At 39.7% G+C, this 21502-nt stretch overlaps 1 protein-coding gene across 5 annotated transcripts in view; it reads left to right on the top strand.

Moving 5' to 3' along the window:
- Positions 1-21502, top strand: part of ARHGAP21 (Rho GTPase activating protein 21) — a 127871-nt gene that overhangs the window by 91180 nt on the left and 15189 nt on the right. For 2 of the 5 annotated variants that reach the window (XM_060161679.1, XM_060161669.1), the window contains exons 8-14: positions 337-366; positions 1681-3550; positions 8749-8907; positions 9052-9154; positions 11326-11362; positions 13679-13804; positions 19248-19532. In XM_060161679.1, coding sequence (XP_060017662.1) covers positions 337-366; positions 1681-3550; positions 8749-8907; positions 9052-9154; positions 11326-11362; positions 13679-13804; positions 19248-19532 — 2610 coding nt within the window. The remainder of the gene's footprint in view (positions 1-336; positions 367-1680; positions 3551-8748; positions 8908-9051; positions 9155-11325; positions 11363-13678; positions 13805-19247; positions 19533-21502) is intronic. The other 3 variants (XM_060161697.1, XM_060161688.1, XM_060161704.1) reach the window with 2 other exon arrangements.

Genomic DNA, 21502 nt, shown 5'->3' with positions numbered 1-21502 from the left:
GCTGCTGTTGTGGAAGGGAAGCTTTGTGGCACATTATCAGACAGCAGTGCATATTGAAGAAAATATCTGTTAGGAATGCATGTCACCAGATGTATTTTGTTTTCGAGAATGGTAGACAGATCAAATAAGAACCAGATAAAAGCGTGAGAAAAAGATGCTCAGAAGGATACTGAAGTTACTCTTTATGCCTCACTGCCCTTTACTTCTCTTGGTACCTTCCAGAGGAATCAGTATAGATGTATTTTTAGGTTGCTGTTCTCCAGCATCAATATGACAACATGATTCTGTCTTTATATCAGTAAGCAGCTTCTACTATGTTTTCCTATTTTCTGCTAGCTACAATTTACAAAGGATGTCACAGCTCTGGTAAGAACTGCACAGAAGCCATTTCCTTGCTTTATAAATCATGTTTTGTAGAGATTTGTAATAAGCCAATCTATTAAAACTGTAAGTTTGCTTAGAGGAATCTCTCCGTGGTGTTAATCTTACTAATTTGCAGAATGTGTTTGTGATATATTATTTTCTTTCTTTCTTTCTTTTTATGTTTGGTTTTCTTTCGTATCCTGTGCATAATTGGTGTTAAAACATAACATCTATCTGCATCGGTATTTTTTTAATTATCTCACACTCTCTCTTCTCCTAGTACTTTGCTGTTATGTTTGTGGCTGCACCTGAGCTTTGCAAGCTGTCTAATGCAAAGAGAGGATGTGATGATAGTCTTGAATTAAGCTTGTTTGGATTAGGGGAGGGTGTGTAACATGACACCACACCTAACTGTCTCAGCTGTTGGACATAGTCCTGAATTATATCGGTTAGCTCTGTTTTATAGAGTCTTGTTACTTAATTTGTTATTTTTAAGTTGTAAAAAACATTCCTAGATAATTTCGTGAATAATTGATAAAAAATAATTGGAGCTGCATGCCTGCCTGCTAGTAATAGAGAAATGTCTCCTTATAACAGGTAAAAGAGACCAAATAAATTTGTACGATACAATTTTGCATTACCGTAAAATAAAAAAATATAAATTATATACCAGGAAGATGAATTACCTTTTTTCATATTTTACGCCTTTAATATGTACTTAATTTCTTAAGTGTGCATATTCTCTATTTCTCCTGGCTGTTGGAGGATTTAATTTATCAAAATGGATTATTTTTAGCGACTCAGTAATCATTAATTGGCAAGACAGTGTTCAATGTAATATTTATGATAGCAGCAGTGCCTAAAGTGAAGATGTATTTGGTGAAGATTTTAAATATTTTCACCTTCACTCTGGCAAAAGATCAGAGTCTTGTTTTGCTGAGATTTATTAGGCAGCCATTTAACCTGCCAACTGCTGGGGAAAAAAATCAAAACTCGAAAGGGGAAATTTTTAGAAGCAAGACGTCCGTATCTAATTAATGGTGGCGAGGGCAGGGCGGAGTTTGCTGCGTTTCAGGTCTATTGAGAAAATAAGCAGTTGTAATTTATATTTTTTGCAAATTCTACAATTTATTTGATTTCTGAGAGACTAGCCCTTTTCTGAATTTGTGGAGTACCCTTACACTGTGTTTGCCTGCATGCTTTAGTGAATGCCACCCAAGAGCAGGGCACCGTAAAATAACATAGTGCATCGCAAGAATGGAAACAAGTGTTCCTTTGATGACTCTGAAGTGACCCCTTTCTCTCATCTTCATGTAGGCGTATTCTCAAGATGCCTACCTGAAGGGCAACGAAGCCTACAGCGGCAATGCCCGCAACATACCTGAACCTCCGCCAGTCTGCTACCCCTGGCTGCCACCCGCCCCTCCCGCCCCGGTGCCGCCCCCTGAAACAGCTCCTCCAGACTCCTCCACGAGCAAACCGCAGACCAGTCCCCCAGTATTGACGCAGCCCGGCAGGGCCTACAGGATGGAAATACAAGTGCCTCCGTCACCACCAGAGGTGGCCAAGTCAAACACGGCAGTGTGTGTCTGCAGTGAAAGCGTAAGGACCGTCATTGTACCTTCTGAGAAGGTTATAGATTTGTTACCTAGTAGAAGCAACCACACGGTTCCCTCCCACAGAACTGAGGAAGTGAGGTACGGCAGGAACGAGCAGACCTCTTTCAAAACAGCATCAAGAACCACATCGCCACCATCCTCGATTCCCACGTCCCATCTAATCCATCAGACCGGCTCCAGGTCGTTGGAACCTTCTGGCATTTTACTTAAATCAGGCCATTACAGTGGACACTCAGAAGGACTGGCAAGCAGCAGGTCTCCAGCTGTGGATTCTCCTCCCGTATCTGTCAATCACTATTCTCCAAACTCCCATCAGCACATAGACTGGAAAAACTATAAAACTTACAAAGAGTATATTGATAACCGGCGGTTGCACATGGGTTGTCGGACAATTCAAGAAAGGTTAGATAGTTTAAGAGCAGCCTCGCAGAGCACAACAGATTATAACCAGGTGGTACTGAACCGCGCTGCCTTGCAGATACGACGTCGGAGCACCTCTCAGGACCGAGTGCCCCAGTCCGTTCAGATCCGGCAACGCAGCGTGTCTCAGGAGAGGCTGGAGGACTCTGTGTTAATGAAGTACTGTCCAAGGAGTGCATCTCAAGGAGCGCTGACATCTCCTTCTATTAGTTTTAGTAACCATAGAACTCGCTCGTGGGATTTTATCCAGGGACAGGGTGAAACCTTAGAAAACGTCCATTCTGAATGCCCACCACCCGATGTAAAGGGAGAACGAAAGCAGACTTACAAGTGGAGTGGATTTACCGAGCAGGATGATCGGCGAGGTATTTATGAAAGGCATAGGCAGCAAGAAATTCACAAATCTTTCCGAGGTTCCAATTTTACAGTGGCTCCGAGTGTTGTGAATTCTGACAACAGGCGAGTGAGTGGCAGAGGGGTGGAATTGGTGTCTCAGTTTAAAAGAATTCCAGCAGATCTGAAACCACTGCAGCCCAACAGAAATTTTCAAACTACCTGCGGAATGTCCCAGCCTCGAGGTATTTCACAAGACAGGTCACCTCTTGTGAAAGTCCGAAATAATTCTCTGAAAGCACCTACGCACGTCACAAAACCACCCTCCAGCCAGAACTCGTTTGTTTCCATCAAAGACCAAAGACCAGTAAATCACTTGCATCAAAACAGTCTCTTGAATCAGCAGACATGGTTAAGGACTGAAAGTGCCCGCGATCACCAAGTGGACACTGGGAAGCCCCCCTCTCTATCCGGAGCTTCTGTTAAGCCCGCCCCTCCGATGAGTGAGAACACTGGCACTCCAGAAAGGAATCAAGATTTAAATTTACAAGAGGCTGAAATTCAGCAATCAAATGCTGTAGATAATAAAGAAACTGTCATCCTAAGAGAAAAACCTCCGTCTGGTCGCCAAACGCCGCAGCCTTTAAGGCATCAGTCTTACATCTTGGCAGTGAATGACCAAGAGCCCGGTTCAGACACCACTTGCTGGCTACCTAATGATGCTCGCCGCGAGGTCCATATAAAAAGAATGGAGGAGAGGAAGGCCTCAAGTACCAGTCCACCCGGTGATTCCTTGGCTTCCATCCCATTTATAGGTGAGCTCACTTAATGGTCATTGGCTAGTACGTCACATAATTAACACATCTTTTCAGCAAAGTATTTCAAGTTCAACAGGTACAGGAGTTTTACACTGTGATCTTAAAACACTTGTTCCACATTTTCTACACTCTTTTAAAACCAGAGCCATAAGCTTTTACTCTCAAAAATTATTTCTAGTATCCATTTTCCTGTTTTGTTTTTAAACTTTACATACTCAGTACTCATTTTTAATTTTTTTTTTTTTGCGGTACGCGGGCCTCTCACTGTTGCGGCCTCCCCCGTTGCGGAGCACAGGCTCCGGACGCGCAGGCTCAGCGGCCATGGCTCACAGGCCCAGCCACTCCGTGGCACGAACCCGCGTCCCCTGCATCGGCAGGCGGACTCTCAACCACTGCGCCACCAGGGAAGCCCTTTCATTTTGATTTTAATGAGACAAATCCCCACCGTCTGGGGTGGGGTCAGGAGACCCATCAGCAAACCAGATTGTGCTTAGTTGTTGATTCAGCTGAAACAAAAGCCAAGTGGAACTGCTTTGACCGCTAGTAATCAACCTTTCATTTAAACAGTGCTTTTTACTTTCTAAAACTTATTTCTTTGTAAATTTTAACTTGTGGGCCAACTGAAAAGACCTCTTTGTTGTCACATTACTTTGTCTTAGAATCAATCCTGGACTAGATGGGGGGAAATTACTTAAATTACAAGCATGTGCCCTGATCCAGAACACCTATCATGTTGACTGAGGCTTTAGTCTGCTCACATGCCCCAGGTATATTATCCACAAAGCAGCCAGTGTGTTTTTAAAAATATAAATAGGATCATTTCACTCCTGATCAGAACCCTTTTTTACTTCCCGTGTTACTCAGAATAGAACCCAGAACCCGACTGAGGTGGACAAGGCCCTCTGTGATCTGGGTCACAACCCTACTCCACCTCTCACCCCTACCTCCCGTCTTCCTGTGCACGCTGTCTTCACACACGCCAGCCTCCTAGCAGTCCTGAAACGCACCAAGCACACCCTGCTTCAGCGCCCTGGCACCAGTTCCAAGCCTTGGAGTGCATTCCAGAGATATTCACAAGACTCGCGCGCTCTCAGTACATTTGGGCCTCTGCTCAGATACTACCTTATCAAAGCAGCCTTTCCAGACCAGCCTATCTAAAATACACACAGAACCTGACATTCTCTATCTCCTTAAGCTACTTTATTTATCTTTATACCACTTGTTTCCACTTGGCATTTGTATTTTTTGTTTATTACATGTTTCTCTGCAGAGCTAAAACATGAGCTACGTGAGAGCCAGGATTTTAGATCTTTTGTTCACTTCTGTGTCCTTCATGCCTGGCATAGAGAAGGCACTCAATATTTGTCGAAATAATAGGTGAATGATAATTTTGATTTGATGGTTAAATGTGTAGCAAAACAAAACAAATTTTCATCATAATTACTATGCAGCGCTAAGATATCATATGCTAACAGGATCATCATATATGTCCTTCGTATTCTCTTCATTTAATAAATGAGAAATTTAAGCTATTGAGAGGTTAAATAACTTCCCCAAAGTCACACAGTCAGTATGCAATAGAGACTTCCCTGATTCAGCCTCATTGCAGAGCACAACTCCAGAGGGCACCATTTATACAGAATGCGTTGTGAACAGCGCCCTCTGGAGGTGTGTGATGCAAGGCTTGCTTTGAGGCCAAGGCCATACTCTCACTCAACCTGTTACCCCATAGGTTCAGGAAGAGTTTGCCATAATTTTGTAATATATTGTATTCTCTGTCAGTACTGTTTCAGACTTTTTCTCTTCTAGAGAAACTTTTTAAAGCCATTGAGCTCTTGGACTGTCAGGTGACACTGTCAGAATCAGTTTTTTAAAACAGTCCCACATAACTTATATTTTATAAATGTGGCGTATTCAAGTTGTAAACATTGCAGGGACTCTCAACCTAAATTGTGCTCATATTTGTATCTGTACCCTTAAGGCCGGCCTCAAAGAGTAGTAGATTTCCATTGTAGATGGAAATGATAGATATTTTATAGAAATTATGATTTTATGATTTTTTTTTAAACATACAAAGCCCTACAACCCATGGCTGTATTTCCCAGGCCTGTGAGATGTTACCAGAATAATGGCATTATACTTTCTTCCTACTTAGTAAGAATAATATAATGAAATTATATTGGAGTAATAATAAGTTCGCCAGTTATATCTGTTAATATTTCTAGGTACAGGAATAAATCAAAAGGTGGATTATGCTTTTAAAGAGAAGTTTGGCTAAAATATAAAACAAAAATCTATTCTATATACATAAAGATTTAGAATAATTATTAAAATAGACCATTTTGTTTGTTTATTAAAAATAAAAATACTAATTTGTTCTGATCACATTCTACTTTAAGTACTTATTAGAGTCGCCTTAGTTCCTACTGGATGACATCTTCTGTTTTATGAATCATGACTTAAAAGTCCCCCAGCATAGAAGTGTCTTTATAATCCATTTATTTCCTGTATGCCTCCCAGGACTTTAATATATTGCATATGGTTACTCTGGTATGTCATTTGAACAGTACCAGCGGAATAGGGTAGAATACAGAACGGAGATATGAACACAGTATTGATTTTACTGTTCAGATGTAAATGCTGTCTATGGATGTAAGTGTTCTTAAGTTCCAAAATTTAATATTGAAATCCTTTTATTATTGAGCTTCAGAGTTTTATCTGACCAATGGGTATTTGTCTTTCCAATCTAGCTTTTTTTTTTTTGCGGTACGCGGGCCTCTCACTGTTACGGCCTCTCCCGTTGCGGAGCACAGGCTCAGCGGCCATGGCTCACGGGCCCAGCCACTCCGCAGCATGTGGGATCCTCCCGGACCGGGGCACAAACCCGTGTCCCCTGCATCGGCAGGCGGACTCTCAACCACTGCGCCACCAGGGAAGCCCCAATCTAGCTATTTTTAAAAATATGTGTTTTACTGGGATGACTTCAGCATTGAAATGGACTAAAAGAGACTATTTGCAATGTTTCTCAAAGTATTTTCTAGGAACACTAATTCCATTTGATAAAGGGGGAAAAACAAAGATCAGTGGTCAAATAAATTGAGAAATGCTGGGTTTTGAAAGTTAAACAAGTTTTGTCTGTCTTCACCATAGAACTCTCAGCATCATTAACATGCTCCTATATGTCGTGAATTTTCTAGACAGGATGTAGTACAATTTGTCTTAGAAGTATTTGACCATGAATCCTTTCTTTCATTTAGAGTATTTCAGTTTAGTATACCATAAAACACACTTTGGAGAATGTTGGTCTATACTCTATGCTATTTTATGGAACATTTAAATTAAAAGGAAGAAAAGCAAAGAATTAAGGCTTGCTGTTGTATCGTCACACTACAGGGTCTTTAATAGTCTGTGAATTTAATAGTTATTTTTGTTACTTGAAAACATTATAACCAATGCAAAATAAATAAGTAAGTAAGTAAATAGGTGCCTTGGCTTTATTCCCAAAATATCACAGAATGGAGCCAATTTATTTACTTAGTTATCTGTGTAATACAGAGCTAACGAAACGTCTTGCAGAAGGAAAATTTTCCAACATTTCGTTACACATTTAATATCTAATATTCCTTTGGGGTCACAAAGACTTAGAAAAATGAAGAAAATAAACCACTTTTTTTTAAAATTAGGAATATCGGTCATTAGCAGTAATTTGTTTATGGCCACTCCCACACATACATGCTCTTGTAAAGGTTCATAGTAAGTCCTGAAAATAAATTTCAACATCTTTCACAAGTAAACACAAAACGAGTAATGAGTTCCTAAGTAATTTGTTCTATAGTAGCAGGTATTAAGGTGTATTCTCCAATCCTGATTTTCTATCTTTCTTTTTACTACTCATAACTATTAATATAAAGAAACCAGCTGTATTACCCGCATCGAGTTCCTCTCAAATTCCTTCTCCCCTCTTTTTTGCCGTACTTTTACTACTTCTTGTTCTTCTCACCCTAAAGTTGGCCAGTATGTGTGTACTTAATTAGGATTAGCCTAACTAAAATTGAATTTGATTGGTGCAGCCATGCTGGCCCTGGCATTTTAAACCAATTTAGAAGTTTTGTAGGATATAGCTTGATTACAGTGTCTCTGTAGGTAAGTTTAGCTATCTGAAATTTACCCAAAAGGGCTGGGACTGGGTGATTGGGTGACTAAATAATAATTCTGCATTTAATATTCCCTCTTCTTAGCTCAGATTCCCCAAGTTTGAATTGGCATCTTCTTACTAGATAAATTTCTGTGTTCCAAGTTTAACGAAACTGCTCACCACAGAATAATTTTAGATGTTCATTTATCTTCCTTTTGGTAGTTGGCTTTTATCCCAAAATATTTCAAATTGATCTGTAGCACACCTTATAGAATACTATGCTTATTTCCTTAGGGAAATAAAAATTTTTTAAACTTCACACTTATAAAAATTATAGAATTGTATCCCTAAAGCAGACTTTCTGGATTTTCAGCTAGTTCCTTTAGTGTTGAAAAGAGATCCAATAGTAACTACACTGTCAGCCAGATCTGTCAGTTTTTAAAATAAATGCAAACCTCAAAAGCCCCTAAAAATTCCTTGGCTTATGAAAGCCCCAGAGTATTTCATATTCTTACATAAATTAAACAGATACTTTTATCCCTTTTGTGGATTTATTGTTGTAGTCCCCTTGAGCTAGAAGTGACCCTGATAATCCTAGTCCAATTTCTTTATAGGGAATGAATTTAATACCCTGAGGAATTAAGTGGCTTCCACGAAGTCCAGCAAGACAAGTCCTTTGCCCCCTCCCCTGCTCGGTCTTCCCATTCCTAACAGCTGGCTTATTCTGTGTGCTAAAATAAATCGTCCGAAGATGGATTTATGACATCGGTGCCTAATAGTTATTAATTTCTTTTAAGGTAAATGTTGGATTCCTTGAAATTAGTACTTCCAGCATTTGTCAGCTGGCAAGCTGGGTCATCTTTCATACACATGCGCCTCTCACATACACACAAAGCCATGAAATCTTGCAACCTCTGGTTAACTTGTCTGACCCATGAACCTGTAGACATGCAGCCAAGTAACTGTGACACATTCCCGGTGGTTCTTTCAATAATGAATACTGATCACTGTTGTATTATTTTATCATTACTGACGATACCTATTTCCTCTCACCTTACAGATGAGCCTACTAGCCCCAGCATCGATCACGATATCCCACACATCCCCGCCTCTGCGGTCATCTCTGCTTCCACCTCCCAGGTACCCTCCATAGCAGCGGCCCCTCCCAGCCTCACAACGTCAGCTCCTTTAATTCGACGTCAGCTCTCTCATGACCAGGGTACGTTTCAAGGAGCGGTTATGTGAACTGTCTTATGTTCTCAGTTTTCCATTTAAAATACTGTGACACCCCCTGATCTCCTCGCCATTTAAAAAGAATCTGGAAACCACGAGCACATGTGTAAATGTTGGGTTTTGATTGCAGAATCTGTTGGACCTCCCAGCCTGGATGCCCAGCCCAGCTCAAAGACAGAACGATCAAAATCATACGATGAGGGCCTGGATGATTACAGAGAAGATGCAAAACTGTAAGTCTCAAGCGTGTTATCTTAAATACTTGTTAGTGGCTGCTCAGTATGGCCTTGACATGTAAATACTGAATTTACTGATGTCTTTTATATTTTCTAACTTTATGACATTAGAAATGCAAATAAAAAATCAAAGTTGCGGGCTTTCCTGGTGGCGCAGTGGTTGAGAGTCCGTCTGCCAATGCAGGGGACACGGGTTCGTGCCCCGGTCTGGGAAGATCCCACATGCCGCGGAGCGGCTGGGCCCGTGAGCCATGGCCGCTGAGCCTGCGCGTCCGGAGCCTGTGCTCCGCAATGGGAGAGGCCACAACAGTGAAAGGCCTGCGTACCGAAAAAAAAAAAAATCAAAGTTGTGACATGATAATACATTCAATTGAATTTTTTAAAAAAATTAATGTTTAAAAATCAGTAATACACAAACATAATACAAAAATACATATAAAAATATATATATTAAATAATTACTTCTGCTTTAGGCCTTCAGTCACCCAGTTCTACTCTCAGACATAACTGTGCTATCATTTTCTTTTATATAATTCCAGAGCTATTCTGTGCATAAAGTCATACACGCATTTACGTACGCTTATGTACACGTTTGTGTGCTAATTGTTTTTATAAACAAATGATAGGTGCTCTACACACTGATCTTGGAGAGCATTCAGTGCATGTATGCCTGGCTTATTCTTTTTCATGATTGTTTAATTTTCCACTGAGTAGTTATACCATAATATATTTAACTGGTGTTCTGTATTCTAACAGACGTTTAGGTTGATCAAATCTTATGCTACAACAAATAATCCTTCGGTGCCTATATTTGTACATAGTTCATTTAGCATATATGTGAGTACAGTTGGAAAAAGGATTGTTACATCAAAGGGTATGTGTATTTTTTACTTTAATATCTATTGTCAGTTGCTTTCCAATTTATTCCTCCTGAACCAGCTGCCTGAGGGGAGTCTGTGTGAGGTGTGGCCAAGGGCAGTGGCAGTGGCTAGCAGGGATTTTTCTAATGATGCAGAGTGGGATGTGTGAGCCGTTTTAGCCTTTACTCTCCCTCATTAAAAGGTATCAGTAAACAGCCACATTTCAGAGTCGCCTTCACCTTACCCCAGCTACACGGTGCTTCCTGCAAAGATGGCAGGACCGTGTGTTTCCTCCTTCATCCTCACCTCCCCTGATGCCCCATGGTGATCAGTGAGGCTCCTGTCACTGGTACCCCCTTTCCTGTTGTTCCAACAAGGAAAGCTTGGTTTTGATCTCTCAGAAAACAGTGCTCTGCAGTTTTGTTGGAGACGTGTAAGCACTGGCGCCCTCTCTCCCCGTATCCACTTTTTACTTCACTGCATTTAACCCCACTTCTTCATATGCTGTAGTTCAGATTACGGGCGTCTCCTGATGTTGTCGAAGATGAGTTTGCGTATCTATTTCTGGTTGCCTTGTTGGGGGGTGGGGGGCTCTGAGAGGAGAGGACAGCGCCATCTTCGATCACACCTTAAAATCCTAAGTTCCTTAATGAACTTTGAATTAAAACAACAAGAAAACAACTTTGTCCCATAAGGTTAAATTGTTTTTGAATAATTAATGTGGACCTGTCCTCTGAAGCCCTAAGCTTATTCAGTGTCAGCTGCTGTTCTCTGTACTGAAACATCCAGAATATGGTCAGAGGGAAGAGTGGCGGCCATGACCAGCCCTGACAATGCACTTGCTGCCGCCGTGTCCACAAGCTGGACAAGTGTGGAAGTGCCTGTCTCTATCTGACCGCTGATGGTGACCACTGACCAGTCATTATTGACAGTGTGGAAATCCTTAATAGAGCATCACACCTGTGGGTAAATAATAACATAACGGCCAATGTTTAGTCTGAGTAGCTTTTTCCTTGATACAAAAAAAAAAAGGATAAGAAAATCTCACCTTTTATTCAGAGATGGTTTTAACTTACAGTTTAAGAAAACTTCTATCATGGAATGGAAAGTTTAAGTACTTATAAAGTTTAGGTACTTATAAAACTAGCTGTTTTTCCTCATTTGCATCAAACTCTGATCATTTAACATGGTAACGATGAAATGTCAGCTTATTAATGAAAGGGTAGTTGTAATAGTCAAACTACTTTTACATCTTTAAGGTATTTTTATACATTTACTGCAAATATTGATAGACTTCTTTTCCAACAGGTCCTTTAAGCATGTATCTAGCCTGAAGGGAATCAAGGTAGGTATTCAGTATTTTTAAAATATCGGTAAATGATAAATGTTTCTATTTACCTGAATTTACTTTAGCTCTTCATAGAGAATTATTTCTTTTATCCGTTAGGTATTTCATATTTAAATATCATAACCTCCTATTCTATAACTTTCAAGTGCATTTGGAAAATATCACTCTAAGTTGTGATTTCTAAACATATTCATCAAATATACAGCAGTTTACACACATTGTGCTGATTTTTCTTATTTTGTAAGTTTACGGACAAATATTTAACTGCCCAGCAGTATGTTTTTTTTTCTATCCTCAACATTATTATTTCCTGCCTCCCCCCAATTCCCCCCAATACGATCCGCCCTGTCCTCTCTTGTCTATCCTTCCCTCATGCCTTTCCCTCAGTGAAACAATAAAAGCTGTTAGACAGGAATTTCCTTATTTTACCTTCTCCAAAAATACCAGGACCTTCATTTATACCCACACTTTCTGCCTTCCTTACTCTTATCTTAATAAGTATCTTTTTACGTGGCACATTATCCTATTAAGCACAAACACCCACGTTTCTGCTTTGGATTCCATCACTTTTCACTGTCTCAAGACCCCTGTCTCTTCTGCATAATCACTCTTTCCATTGGCTTAGTCACCATCACATAGAAGCATGTTCTATGATTCCTGTATTTAAAAGAAAAACCTTCCTCGAATCCACGTCCCCCTCTGTTTACTGCTCCGATTTACTCTTCCATTTTTCATAGCAAAATTCTTTGGGAAAAAAATTGTTGGTAGTTTCTACTTTCCCACATCACGTCTTTCTCACCCCACACGCATCAGAATGACACTGTTCAGGCCAAGGTTACCAGTGACACTCAGGTTCCAGAACAACTGGCTGCTTGGGTTTTTCACTTACTTGACCTTTCAGGAGTATCCAGCGTAATTTCCCACTTGCTTCCTGAAACACTTTCTTCTGCTGGTTTCCATTTCTGCCTCTGTGTAATATTTAAAATGTTGGAAAGTCTAGAGCTGGTTCTGACTCCCCTTTCCTCTCCACCTACCGTCATTTCCTTGGTGCTCCTACCCAGAGATCTCCCCGAGTGTATATTGCCAGCCTTGACCTCTTCCCCAAACTGAGGCTCATGTGGGCTCCTGCCCTGCACCATCACCATTTGGACGTTTAACAAGCAGTTCAAGGTTTCCATGACTAAGTAGACCTCAGGGACCCCCCCAGACATGTGTATCCCTCCTTTTCCCTCATCTGTCTAAGTCCGCTTCAATTTACCCACTTGTTCAAGCACCAGGTCTAGGAATGAAGCTTGTTTTTTCTTTTCCCTTTCAAGTACCGTCCGCTCTACCTCCAGAACATACCCTGAACTTATACCTTCCTCTCTGTCTTCACTTTCGCTACTTTAGTCCCAGCTGCCACCGTCCCTCACCTGGATTCCCACAGTACCACCTCCTTTCATGGTTGTCCCTTTCAAATCCGTTCTCCAGGTAGCAAGCAGAGCAACCTTTCAGCTGTATGATCAGATGATGTTACTCCTCTGATTCATCACTTCATGGCCTGCCGCACACTCCTGCCACAGCCTGAAGTACCCTGAACAATCTATAACTAGCTGTTTCTCTTACTTCCGTGGAAAAGTGAACATTTAAAATGATAACAGTGAGGGAATGCCCTCAGGGTCCATTGGTTAGGACTCTGCGCTTCCATTGCAGGGGTCACGGGTTCAGTCCCTGGTTGGGGAGCTAAGATCCCACATGCCTTGATGTGGCCAAAAAAAAAATGATAACAATGAACGTACATTCAGTAGCTATATATTCTCCCTGAATTTTTCTTTCCCCTGATCTTTCGTGGTTGCCTCTTTTTAAAATGTTTTCTCCAAATTTCATCTCACATGTTCCTTCTGCAGAGAGGTCTCACCTCAGCACCACCAGTTAACAGCTGCTGCTCTGTTGTTCCTTATTGCATCTCCCTGTTTCATTCTCCGAATGGCACTAATCACAATCTGATCATTTTCTTGTTTTATTTTTCTTTCTTCTTTGCCTTTTCCCACTAAAATGTGAGCTCTTGAGAGTAGGTAAATTATACTATTTCTGTTATTTTTTAGTGGTTAAAAAAATTCCTTCAGGGGACTTTAAAAATGATGGATACCCATTTTTTTAAAAAGCAAAACCAGAAATTTTTCTAATGTAATTGATAAAGTTAGGGTTTTTCAAAAATAGCCTTTCATTTCGAAGATTTAGTAAAAGACTTTTTCAGCAAAACAATTTCAACATGCAAATACTTATAAAGAAAAAAGCTGACATTTGCTATGTTTTCTTTGGCCTTTTCTATAGATCACAGACAGCCAAAAGTCATCAGAAGATTCTGGATCCCGGAAAGATTCTTCCTCAGAGGTTTTCAGCGATGCTGCCAAGGAAGGGTGGCTTCATTTCAGGCCACTTGTCACTGATAGGGGCAAGGTAGTGTGTTTTCTCAGCTACTGTGAGCGTGTGAAATGCAGGCCCTGAAAAGTAAAGCATTAAGTCTCTATACATAAAACGGTAAAATAGCCAGAATAAAGAGTGGAAAACGTTTATAAGCATCTTTCTCTACATAAAGGAAAAGTTATTTTTACAAATTCTAATCAGAGATTTAATTTTATACCTTTTTCATCCTTTATATCAATTACATATGGAATATGTTGTCTTGCGTCTTGTCAATGTAAAAGAGACGTGGGAGTATTTAAGAAGGAACTCTGATTTTCTTATTAAGTAGTTTATTACCCATGGATTATTACAGAATAGTACTTTAGGGACCAGCAGTTCTCCATATTAATAATTTAAAAATTTTTATTCAGTATCTCCCAGTTTACTCAAGTTGCCTTTATTTATTTATTTTTTTTGAGTTTTTTTTTTTTAACATCTTTATTGGAGTATAATTCCTTTACAGTGGTGTGTTAGTTTCTGCTGTATAACAAAGTAAATCAGCTGTACATGTACATATATCCCCATATCTCCTCCCTCTTGCATCTCCCTCCCACGCTCCCTATCCCCCCCTCTAGGTGGTCACGAAGCACCGAGCTGATGTCCCTGTGCTATGTACCTGCTTCCCGCTAACTATCTATTTTACATCTGGTAGTGTATATATGTCCATGCCACTCTCGCACTTTGTCCCAGCTTACCCTTCCCCCTCCTCATGTCCTCAAGTCCATTCATCAGAACCACTTTTTTTTTTTTTTAAGATTCCAGATATATGTGTTAGCATACGGTATTTGTTTTTCTCTTCAAGACTTGCTTCACTCTGTATGACAGTCTCTAGGTACATCCACCTCACTACAAATAACTCAGTTTCATTTCTTTTTATGGCTGAATAATATTCCACTGTATATATGTGCCACATCTTCTTCATCCATTCATCTGTCAGTGGACACTTAGGTTGCTTCCATGTCCTGGCTATTGTAAATAGAGCTGCAGTGAACATTGTGGTACATGACTCTTTTTGAATTATGGTCTCCTCAGGGTATATGCCCAGTAGTGGGATTGCTGTGTCATATGGTAGTTCTATTTGTAGTTTTTTAAGGAACCTCTATACTGTTCTCCACAGTGGCTGTATCAATTTACATTCCCACCAACAGTGCAAGAGGGTTCCCTTTTCTCCACACACTCTCCAGCGTTTATTGTTTGTAGATTTTTTGATGACCATTCTGACTGGTGTGAGGTGAAACCTCATTGTAGTTTTGATTTGCATTTCTCTAATGATTAGTGATGTTGAGCATCCTTTCATGTGTTTGTTGACAATCTGTATATCTTCTCTGGAGAAATGTCTATTTAGGTCTTCTGCCCATTTTTGGACTGGGTTGTTTGTGTTTTTTGATATTGAGCTGCTTGTATATTTTGGAGATGAATCTGTTGTCAGTGGCTTCGTTTGTAAATATTTTCTCCCATTCTGAGGATTCTCTTTTCATCTTGTTTATGGTTCCCTTTGCTGTGCAAAAGCGCTTAAGTTTCATTAGGTCCCATTTGTTTATTTTTGTTTTTATTTCCATTTCTCTAGGAGGTGGATCAAAAAGGATCTTGCTGTGATTTATGTCATGGAGTGTTCTACCTATGTTTTCCTCTAAGAATTTTATAGTGTCTGGCCTTACATTTAGGTCTTTAATACAGTTTGAGTTTATTTTTGTGTATGGTGTTAGGGAGTGTTTTAATTTCATTCTTTTCATGTAGCTGTCCACTTTTCCCAGCACCACTTCTTAAAGAGGGTGTCTTTTCCCCATTGTATATTCTTGTATCCTTTATCAAAGATAAGGTGACCATATGGGCGTGGGTTTATCTCTGGGCTTTCTATCCTGTTCCATTGATCTATATTTCTGTTTTTGTGCCAGTACCATACTGTCTTGATTACTGTAGCTTTGTAGTATAGTCTGAAGTCAGGGAGCCTGATTCCTCCAGCTCCGTTTTTCCGTCACAAAATTGCTTTGGCTATTCGGTGTCTTTCGTGTTTCCATACAAATTGTGGAATTTTTTGTTCTAGTTCTGGGGAAAATGCCATTGGTAGTTTGATAGGGATTGCACTGAATCTGTAGATTGCTTTGGGTACTGTAGTCATTTTCACAATGTTGATTCTTCCAATCCAAGAATATGGTATATCTCTCCATCTGTTTGTATCATCTTTAATTTCTTTCATCAGTGTCTTACAGTTTTCTACATACAGGTCTTTTGTCTCCTTAGGTAGGTTTATTCCTAGGTATTTTATTATTTTTTTTCAATGGTAAATGGGAGTGTTTCCTTGATATCTCTTTCAGATTTTTCATCATTGGTGTATAGGAATGCAAGAGATTTCTGTATCATGTAGTATCATGATCATGTAGTATCATGTCATCTGCAAACAGTGACAGCTTTACTTCTTCTTTTCCGATTTGGATTCCTTTTATTTCTTTTTCTTCTCTTATTGCTGTGGCTAAAACTTCCAAAACTGTGTTGAATAATAGTGGTGAGAGTGGGCAACCTTGTCTTGTTCTTGATCTTAGTGGAGATGGTTTTGGTGTTTCAACATCGAGAACGATGTTGGCTGTGGATTTGCCATATATAGCCTTTATTATGTTGAGGTAAGTTCCCTCTATGCCTGCTTTCTGGAGGGTTTTTTTTTTTATCATAAATGGATGTTGAATTTTGTCAGAAGTTTTTTCTGCATCTATTGAGATGATCATATGGTTTTTCTCCTTCAATCTGTTAATATTGTTTATCACATTGATTGATTTGCATATATTGAAGAATCCTTGCATCCCTGGGATAAACTCCGTTTGATCATGGTGTATGATCCTTTTAATGTGCTGTTGGATTCTGTTTGCTAGTATTTTGCTGAGGATTTTTGCATCTATGTTCATCGGTGATATTGGCCTGTAGTTTTCTTTTTTTGTGACATCTTTGGTTTTGGTATCAGGGTGATGGTGGCCTCATAGAATGAGTTTGGCAGTGTTCCTCCCTCTGCTATATTTTGGAATAGTCTGAGAAGGATAGGTGTTAGCTCTTCTCTAAATCTTTAATAGAATTTGCCTGTGAAGCCATCTGGTCCTGGGCTTTTGTTTGTTGGAAGATTTTTAATCACAGTTCAATTTCAGTGCTTGTGATTCGTCTGTTCATATTTTCTACTTTTTCCTGGTTCAGTCTCGGATGGTTGTGCTTTTTTAAGAAGTTGTCCGTTTCTTCCAGGTTGTCCATTTTATTGGCATATAGTTGTTTGTAGTAATCTCTCATGATCCTTTGTATTTCTGCAGTGTCAGTTGTTAATTCTGCTTTATCATTTCTAATTCTGTTGATTTGAGTCTTCTCCCTGTTTTTCTTGATGAGTCTGGCTAATGGTTTATCAGTTTTGTTTATCTTCTCAAAGAACCAGCTTTTAGTTTTATTGATATTTGCTATCATTTCCTTCGTTTCTTTTTCATTTATTTCTGATCTGATCTTTATGATTTCTTTTCTTCTGCTAACTATGCAGTTTTTTTGTTCTTCTTTCTCTAATTCCTTTAGGTGTAAGTTTAGGTTGTTTATTTGAGATGTTTCTTGTTTCTTGAGGTAAGATTGTATTGCTATAAACTTCACTCTTAGGACTGCTTTTGCTGCGTCCCATAGGTTTTGGGTCGTCGTGTTTTCATTTTCATTTGTTTTTAGGTATTTTTTGATTTCCTCTTTGATTTCTTCAGTGATCTCTTGGTTATTTAGTAGTGTATTTTTTAGCCTCGGTGTGTTTGTATTTTTTACAGATTTTTTCCTGTAATTGATATCTAGTCTCATAGCGTTGTGGTTGGAACAGATTCTTGGTACGATTTCAATTTTCTTAAATTTACCAAGGCTTGATTTGTGACCCAAGAATGTTCCATGAGCACTGGAGAAAAAAGTATAATCTGCTGTTTTTGGATGGAATGTCCTGTAAATACCAGTTAAATCCATCTTGTTTAATGTATCATTTAAAGCTTTTGTTTCCTTAATTTTTTTCATTTTGGATGATCTGTCCATTGGTGAAAGTGGGGTGTTAAAGTCCCCTACTATGATTGTGTTACTGTCAGTTTCCCCTTTTATGGCTTTTAGCATTTGCCTTACGTATTGAGGTGCTCCTATGTTGCGTGCATAAATATTTATAATTGTTATATAGTATTCTTGGATAGATCCCCTGATCAGCATGTAGTATCCTTCTTTGTTTCTTGTAATAGTCTTTATTTTAAAGTGTATTTTGTCTGATATAAGAGTTGCTACTCCAGCTTTCTTTTGATTTCCATTTGCATGGAATATCTTTTTCCACCCCCTCACTTTCAGTCTGTATGTGTACCTAGGTCTGAAGTGGGTCTCTTGTACACAACATATATACGGATATTGTTTTTGTATTCATTCAGCCAGTCTATGTCTTTTAGTTGGAGCATTTAATCCATTTACATTTAAGGTAGTTATCGATATGTATGTTCCTATTACCATTTTCTTAATTGTTTTGGGTTTGTTATTGTAAGTCTTTGCCTTCTCTTGTGTTTCCTGCCTAGAGAAGTTCCTTTAGCATTTGTTGTAGAGATGGTTTGGTGGTGCTGAATTCTCTTAACTTCTGCTTGTCTGTAAAGGTTTTAATTTTTCCGTCAAATCTGAATGAGATCCTTGCTGAGTAGAGTAATCTTGGTTGTAGGTTTTTCCCTTTCATCACTTTAAACATGTCCTGCCACTTCCTTCTGGCTTGCAGAGTTTCAAGTTGCCTTTATAATAATTTTATTGTTTCCCCTTATTTTATAAATATAGAGGTATTTAAATGAATATCAGTATCAATATATGCTTCATTAAGTAGATAACGATATAAGAAAAACTTCACTAGAAAATTTTGTACAATATTTCTGTAGCTTAACTTATAAGAAAACTTTAATACTGTCAAAAGAGTATCAAATTTTTTTTAGAAAACCCATCTTGCATGTTGTTGCTTGACCGTGTAAAGTTGATCAGTTTTGTTAACTAAATTCATTACATCTGCATATCCTTTTGGGATTAGTTTTTTCAGTGTTTGTCATTTGCATGATCTAAGACTTGTCTTAAGCCTTGCTTTCACTCAGAGGAGTTTTCTGACTGACCTTTTTCCTTATTTTCTATTCCCTTAGCATTTTTTATATATTTTGCTACACTCGCTTTATCCTAATTAACTTTGTTCATTTTATTTTCTCAACCCAATTAAAGTTGAGATTTCATTGCCCTTGATTGTGATAGGAATACATTACCCAACTTGGTTTACGTTCCACACTTTTTGTCTTTCCTGCCCTAACAAATACATATTGACGTAAAGCAGGCACCTGCCACATTGGGTATACATTTAAGCGTGTTAACAGTGTTGCTAGATGCATCTGTCCTGTCACTAAGATTTAGCCAAGTGTTGAGTATGCCTGATCTGTCTCATGTTCTCCAGCGAGTTGGTGGAAGTATTCGACCATGGAAGCAGATGTATGTTGTACTTCGGGGCCATTCGCTGTACCTGTACAAAGATAAACGAGAACAGACGACTCCGTCTGAAGAGGAGCAGCCCATCAGTGTTAACGCTTGCTTAATAGACATCTCTTACAGCGAGACCAAGAGGAAAAATGTCTTTCGACTCACCACGTCCGACTGCGAGTGCCTGTTTCAGGCTGAAGACAGGGACGACATGCTAGCCTGGATCAAGAGCATCCAGGAGAGCAGCAACTTAAATGAGGAGGTTAGTGTCCAAAACGACATTGATGAAACCGACGCTGTCGCAACATTTTCTTTTTAAAGGAGACTTTTTAAAGGAGACATTTTAAAAAAATCATAACGTGCTATCTTCACTTAAAAATAGTTGATCAGGGCTTCCCTGGTGGCTCAGTGGTTAAGAATCCGCCTGCCAATGCAGGGGACACGGGTTCGAGCCCTGGTCCGGGAAGATCCCACATGCCGCGGAGCAACTCAGGCCCGTGCACCACAGCTACTGAGCCTGCGCTCTAGAGCCCGCGAGCCACAACTACTGAGCCCGTGTGCCTAGAGCCTGTGCTCCACAGCAAGAGAAGCCACCGTAGTGAGAAGCCTCTGCACCACAACGAAGAGTAGCCCCCGTTCGCAGCAACTAGAGAAAGCCCGCACGCAGCAATGAAGACGCAACTCAGCCAAAAATAAATAAATGAAATAAATTAATTAAAGAAAAAAATAGTTGATCAGAAGGAAAATTCAGGGACTTCCCTGGCAGTTCAGTGGTTAGGACTCTGTGCTTCCACTGCCAAGGGCACAGGTTCAATCCCTGTCTGAGGAACTAAGATTCCACCATCCACACGGTGCTGCCAAAAAAAAAGGAAAACTCAAGTGTACCTATATTATATTATTTTCACTTATTGGGAAAATCACCATTACTGACCTAGAAAAGCAGATTATTCATACATTCTGCATACCTTCTCGGAAGCAGTGAAGCACTGAGCAGAGACCTAGGTTCCTAGTCCTGGTCATTACCTTTGTGACTGAATAATTCCAGATCTGTTTCTTTGTGTCAAAACCAGGGTTGTTGTGGGCTTAAGTTACAGCGAAAATGCATCTCCAAACAAATTGCTGTGTAAATGCAGAGACCCTGATAGCATGATTCTTGTTAATGAAATTATGCAGGCAAGAATATAATATAGCCTACTGTAATACAGTAATTGGTTTCTAAGAACACTTGTAGTATCAGAAATCATGTTATAAGCCACTTTTTCTTTTTAATAAAGAGAGTTTCTGACTCACAACCATCAAGTTATTTTTTACAGCAGAACTTTCAGTAGTGAAGATTTTTTTTTTAAGTGAAGTTTTTTTTTTTTTTGCGGTACACGGGCCTCTCACTGTCGTGGCCTCTCCCGTTGCAGAGCACAGGCTCCGGACGCGCAGGCTCAGCGGCCATGGCTCACGGGCCCAGCCGCTCCGCAGCATGTGGTATCTTCCCGGACCAGGGCATGAACCCGTGTCCCCAGCATCGGCAGGTGGACTCTCAACCACCACGCCACCAGGGAAGCCCAAGATTTTTTTTTTAAGTGTACATAACTGTAAACTTTACAGAGCAGATTCAGCAATGATTAAGTCTAGATTTTGCTCAAGGGTGCCTTTTTCATATCATCAGCAGTTTTTCTTAGACGTTATTCTCATTTGCGTGCCCGTTGTTTTGACAAAAAAAAAAACCCACAAGGTTCTTTCCCCCTACTTTCCCATACAGTATGCAGGGACACCTACATTAACCATGAAGTTATGCAAATTATGTTCTCGAATTCTGTCATTTCCATTATATCCAATTCAAGTCATGAAAACTTAGAACATAGGAAAACGCCTGTACTTTTTCTCGTCTGACAGTTTACACTCTACCTTGTTTGTTGTGAACAACGAATACCAGATCCATATCAATACAGCCCTTTTTCTACAACCACCGCTATAAAGAGACATCAGACCTGAGTTTTGGCAAAGTAAACAGGGAGAATCACAACTTGGGTGTAGATTTCAGCTTTAAGTAGCAGTTCAAAGGAGTTCCTGTTTGATCAGCCCCTGCTCTATGCCAGGTGTCCTGCTGGGCAGTAGATGACTTCATCTTTGAGACATAGGGCTTTTTTAGAAATTGAATGAAGTGATGCTTATGAAGAACGCACCCCAGTGCCTGGTAGGTCATGAACATGTACTTCGTGTCAGCCATTATAGCATCAT

The sequence above is a fragment of the Lagenorhynchus albirostris genome, chromosome 1, assembly GCF_949774975.1.
Source record: "Lagenorhynchus albirostris chromosome 1, mLagAlb1.1, whole genome shotgun sequence".
Taxonomy (NCBI): Eukaryota; Metazoa; Chordata; class Mammalia; order Artiodactyla; family Delphinidae; genus Lagenorhynchus; species Lagenorhynchus albirostris.
Note: the sequence above shows the minus strand (reverse complement) of the source record. Positions and strands in the feature narration are given on the sequence as shown.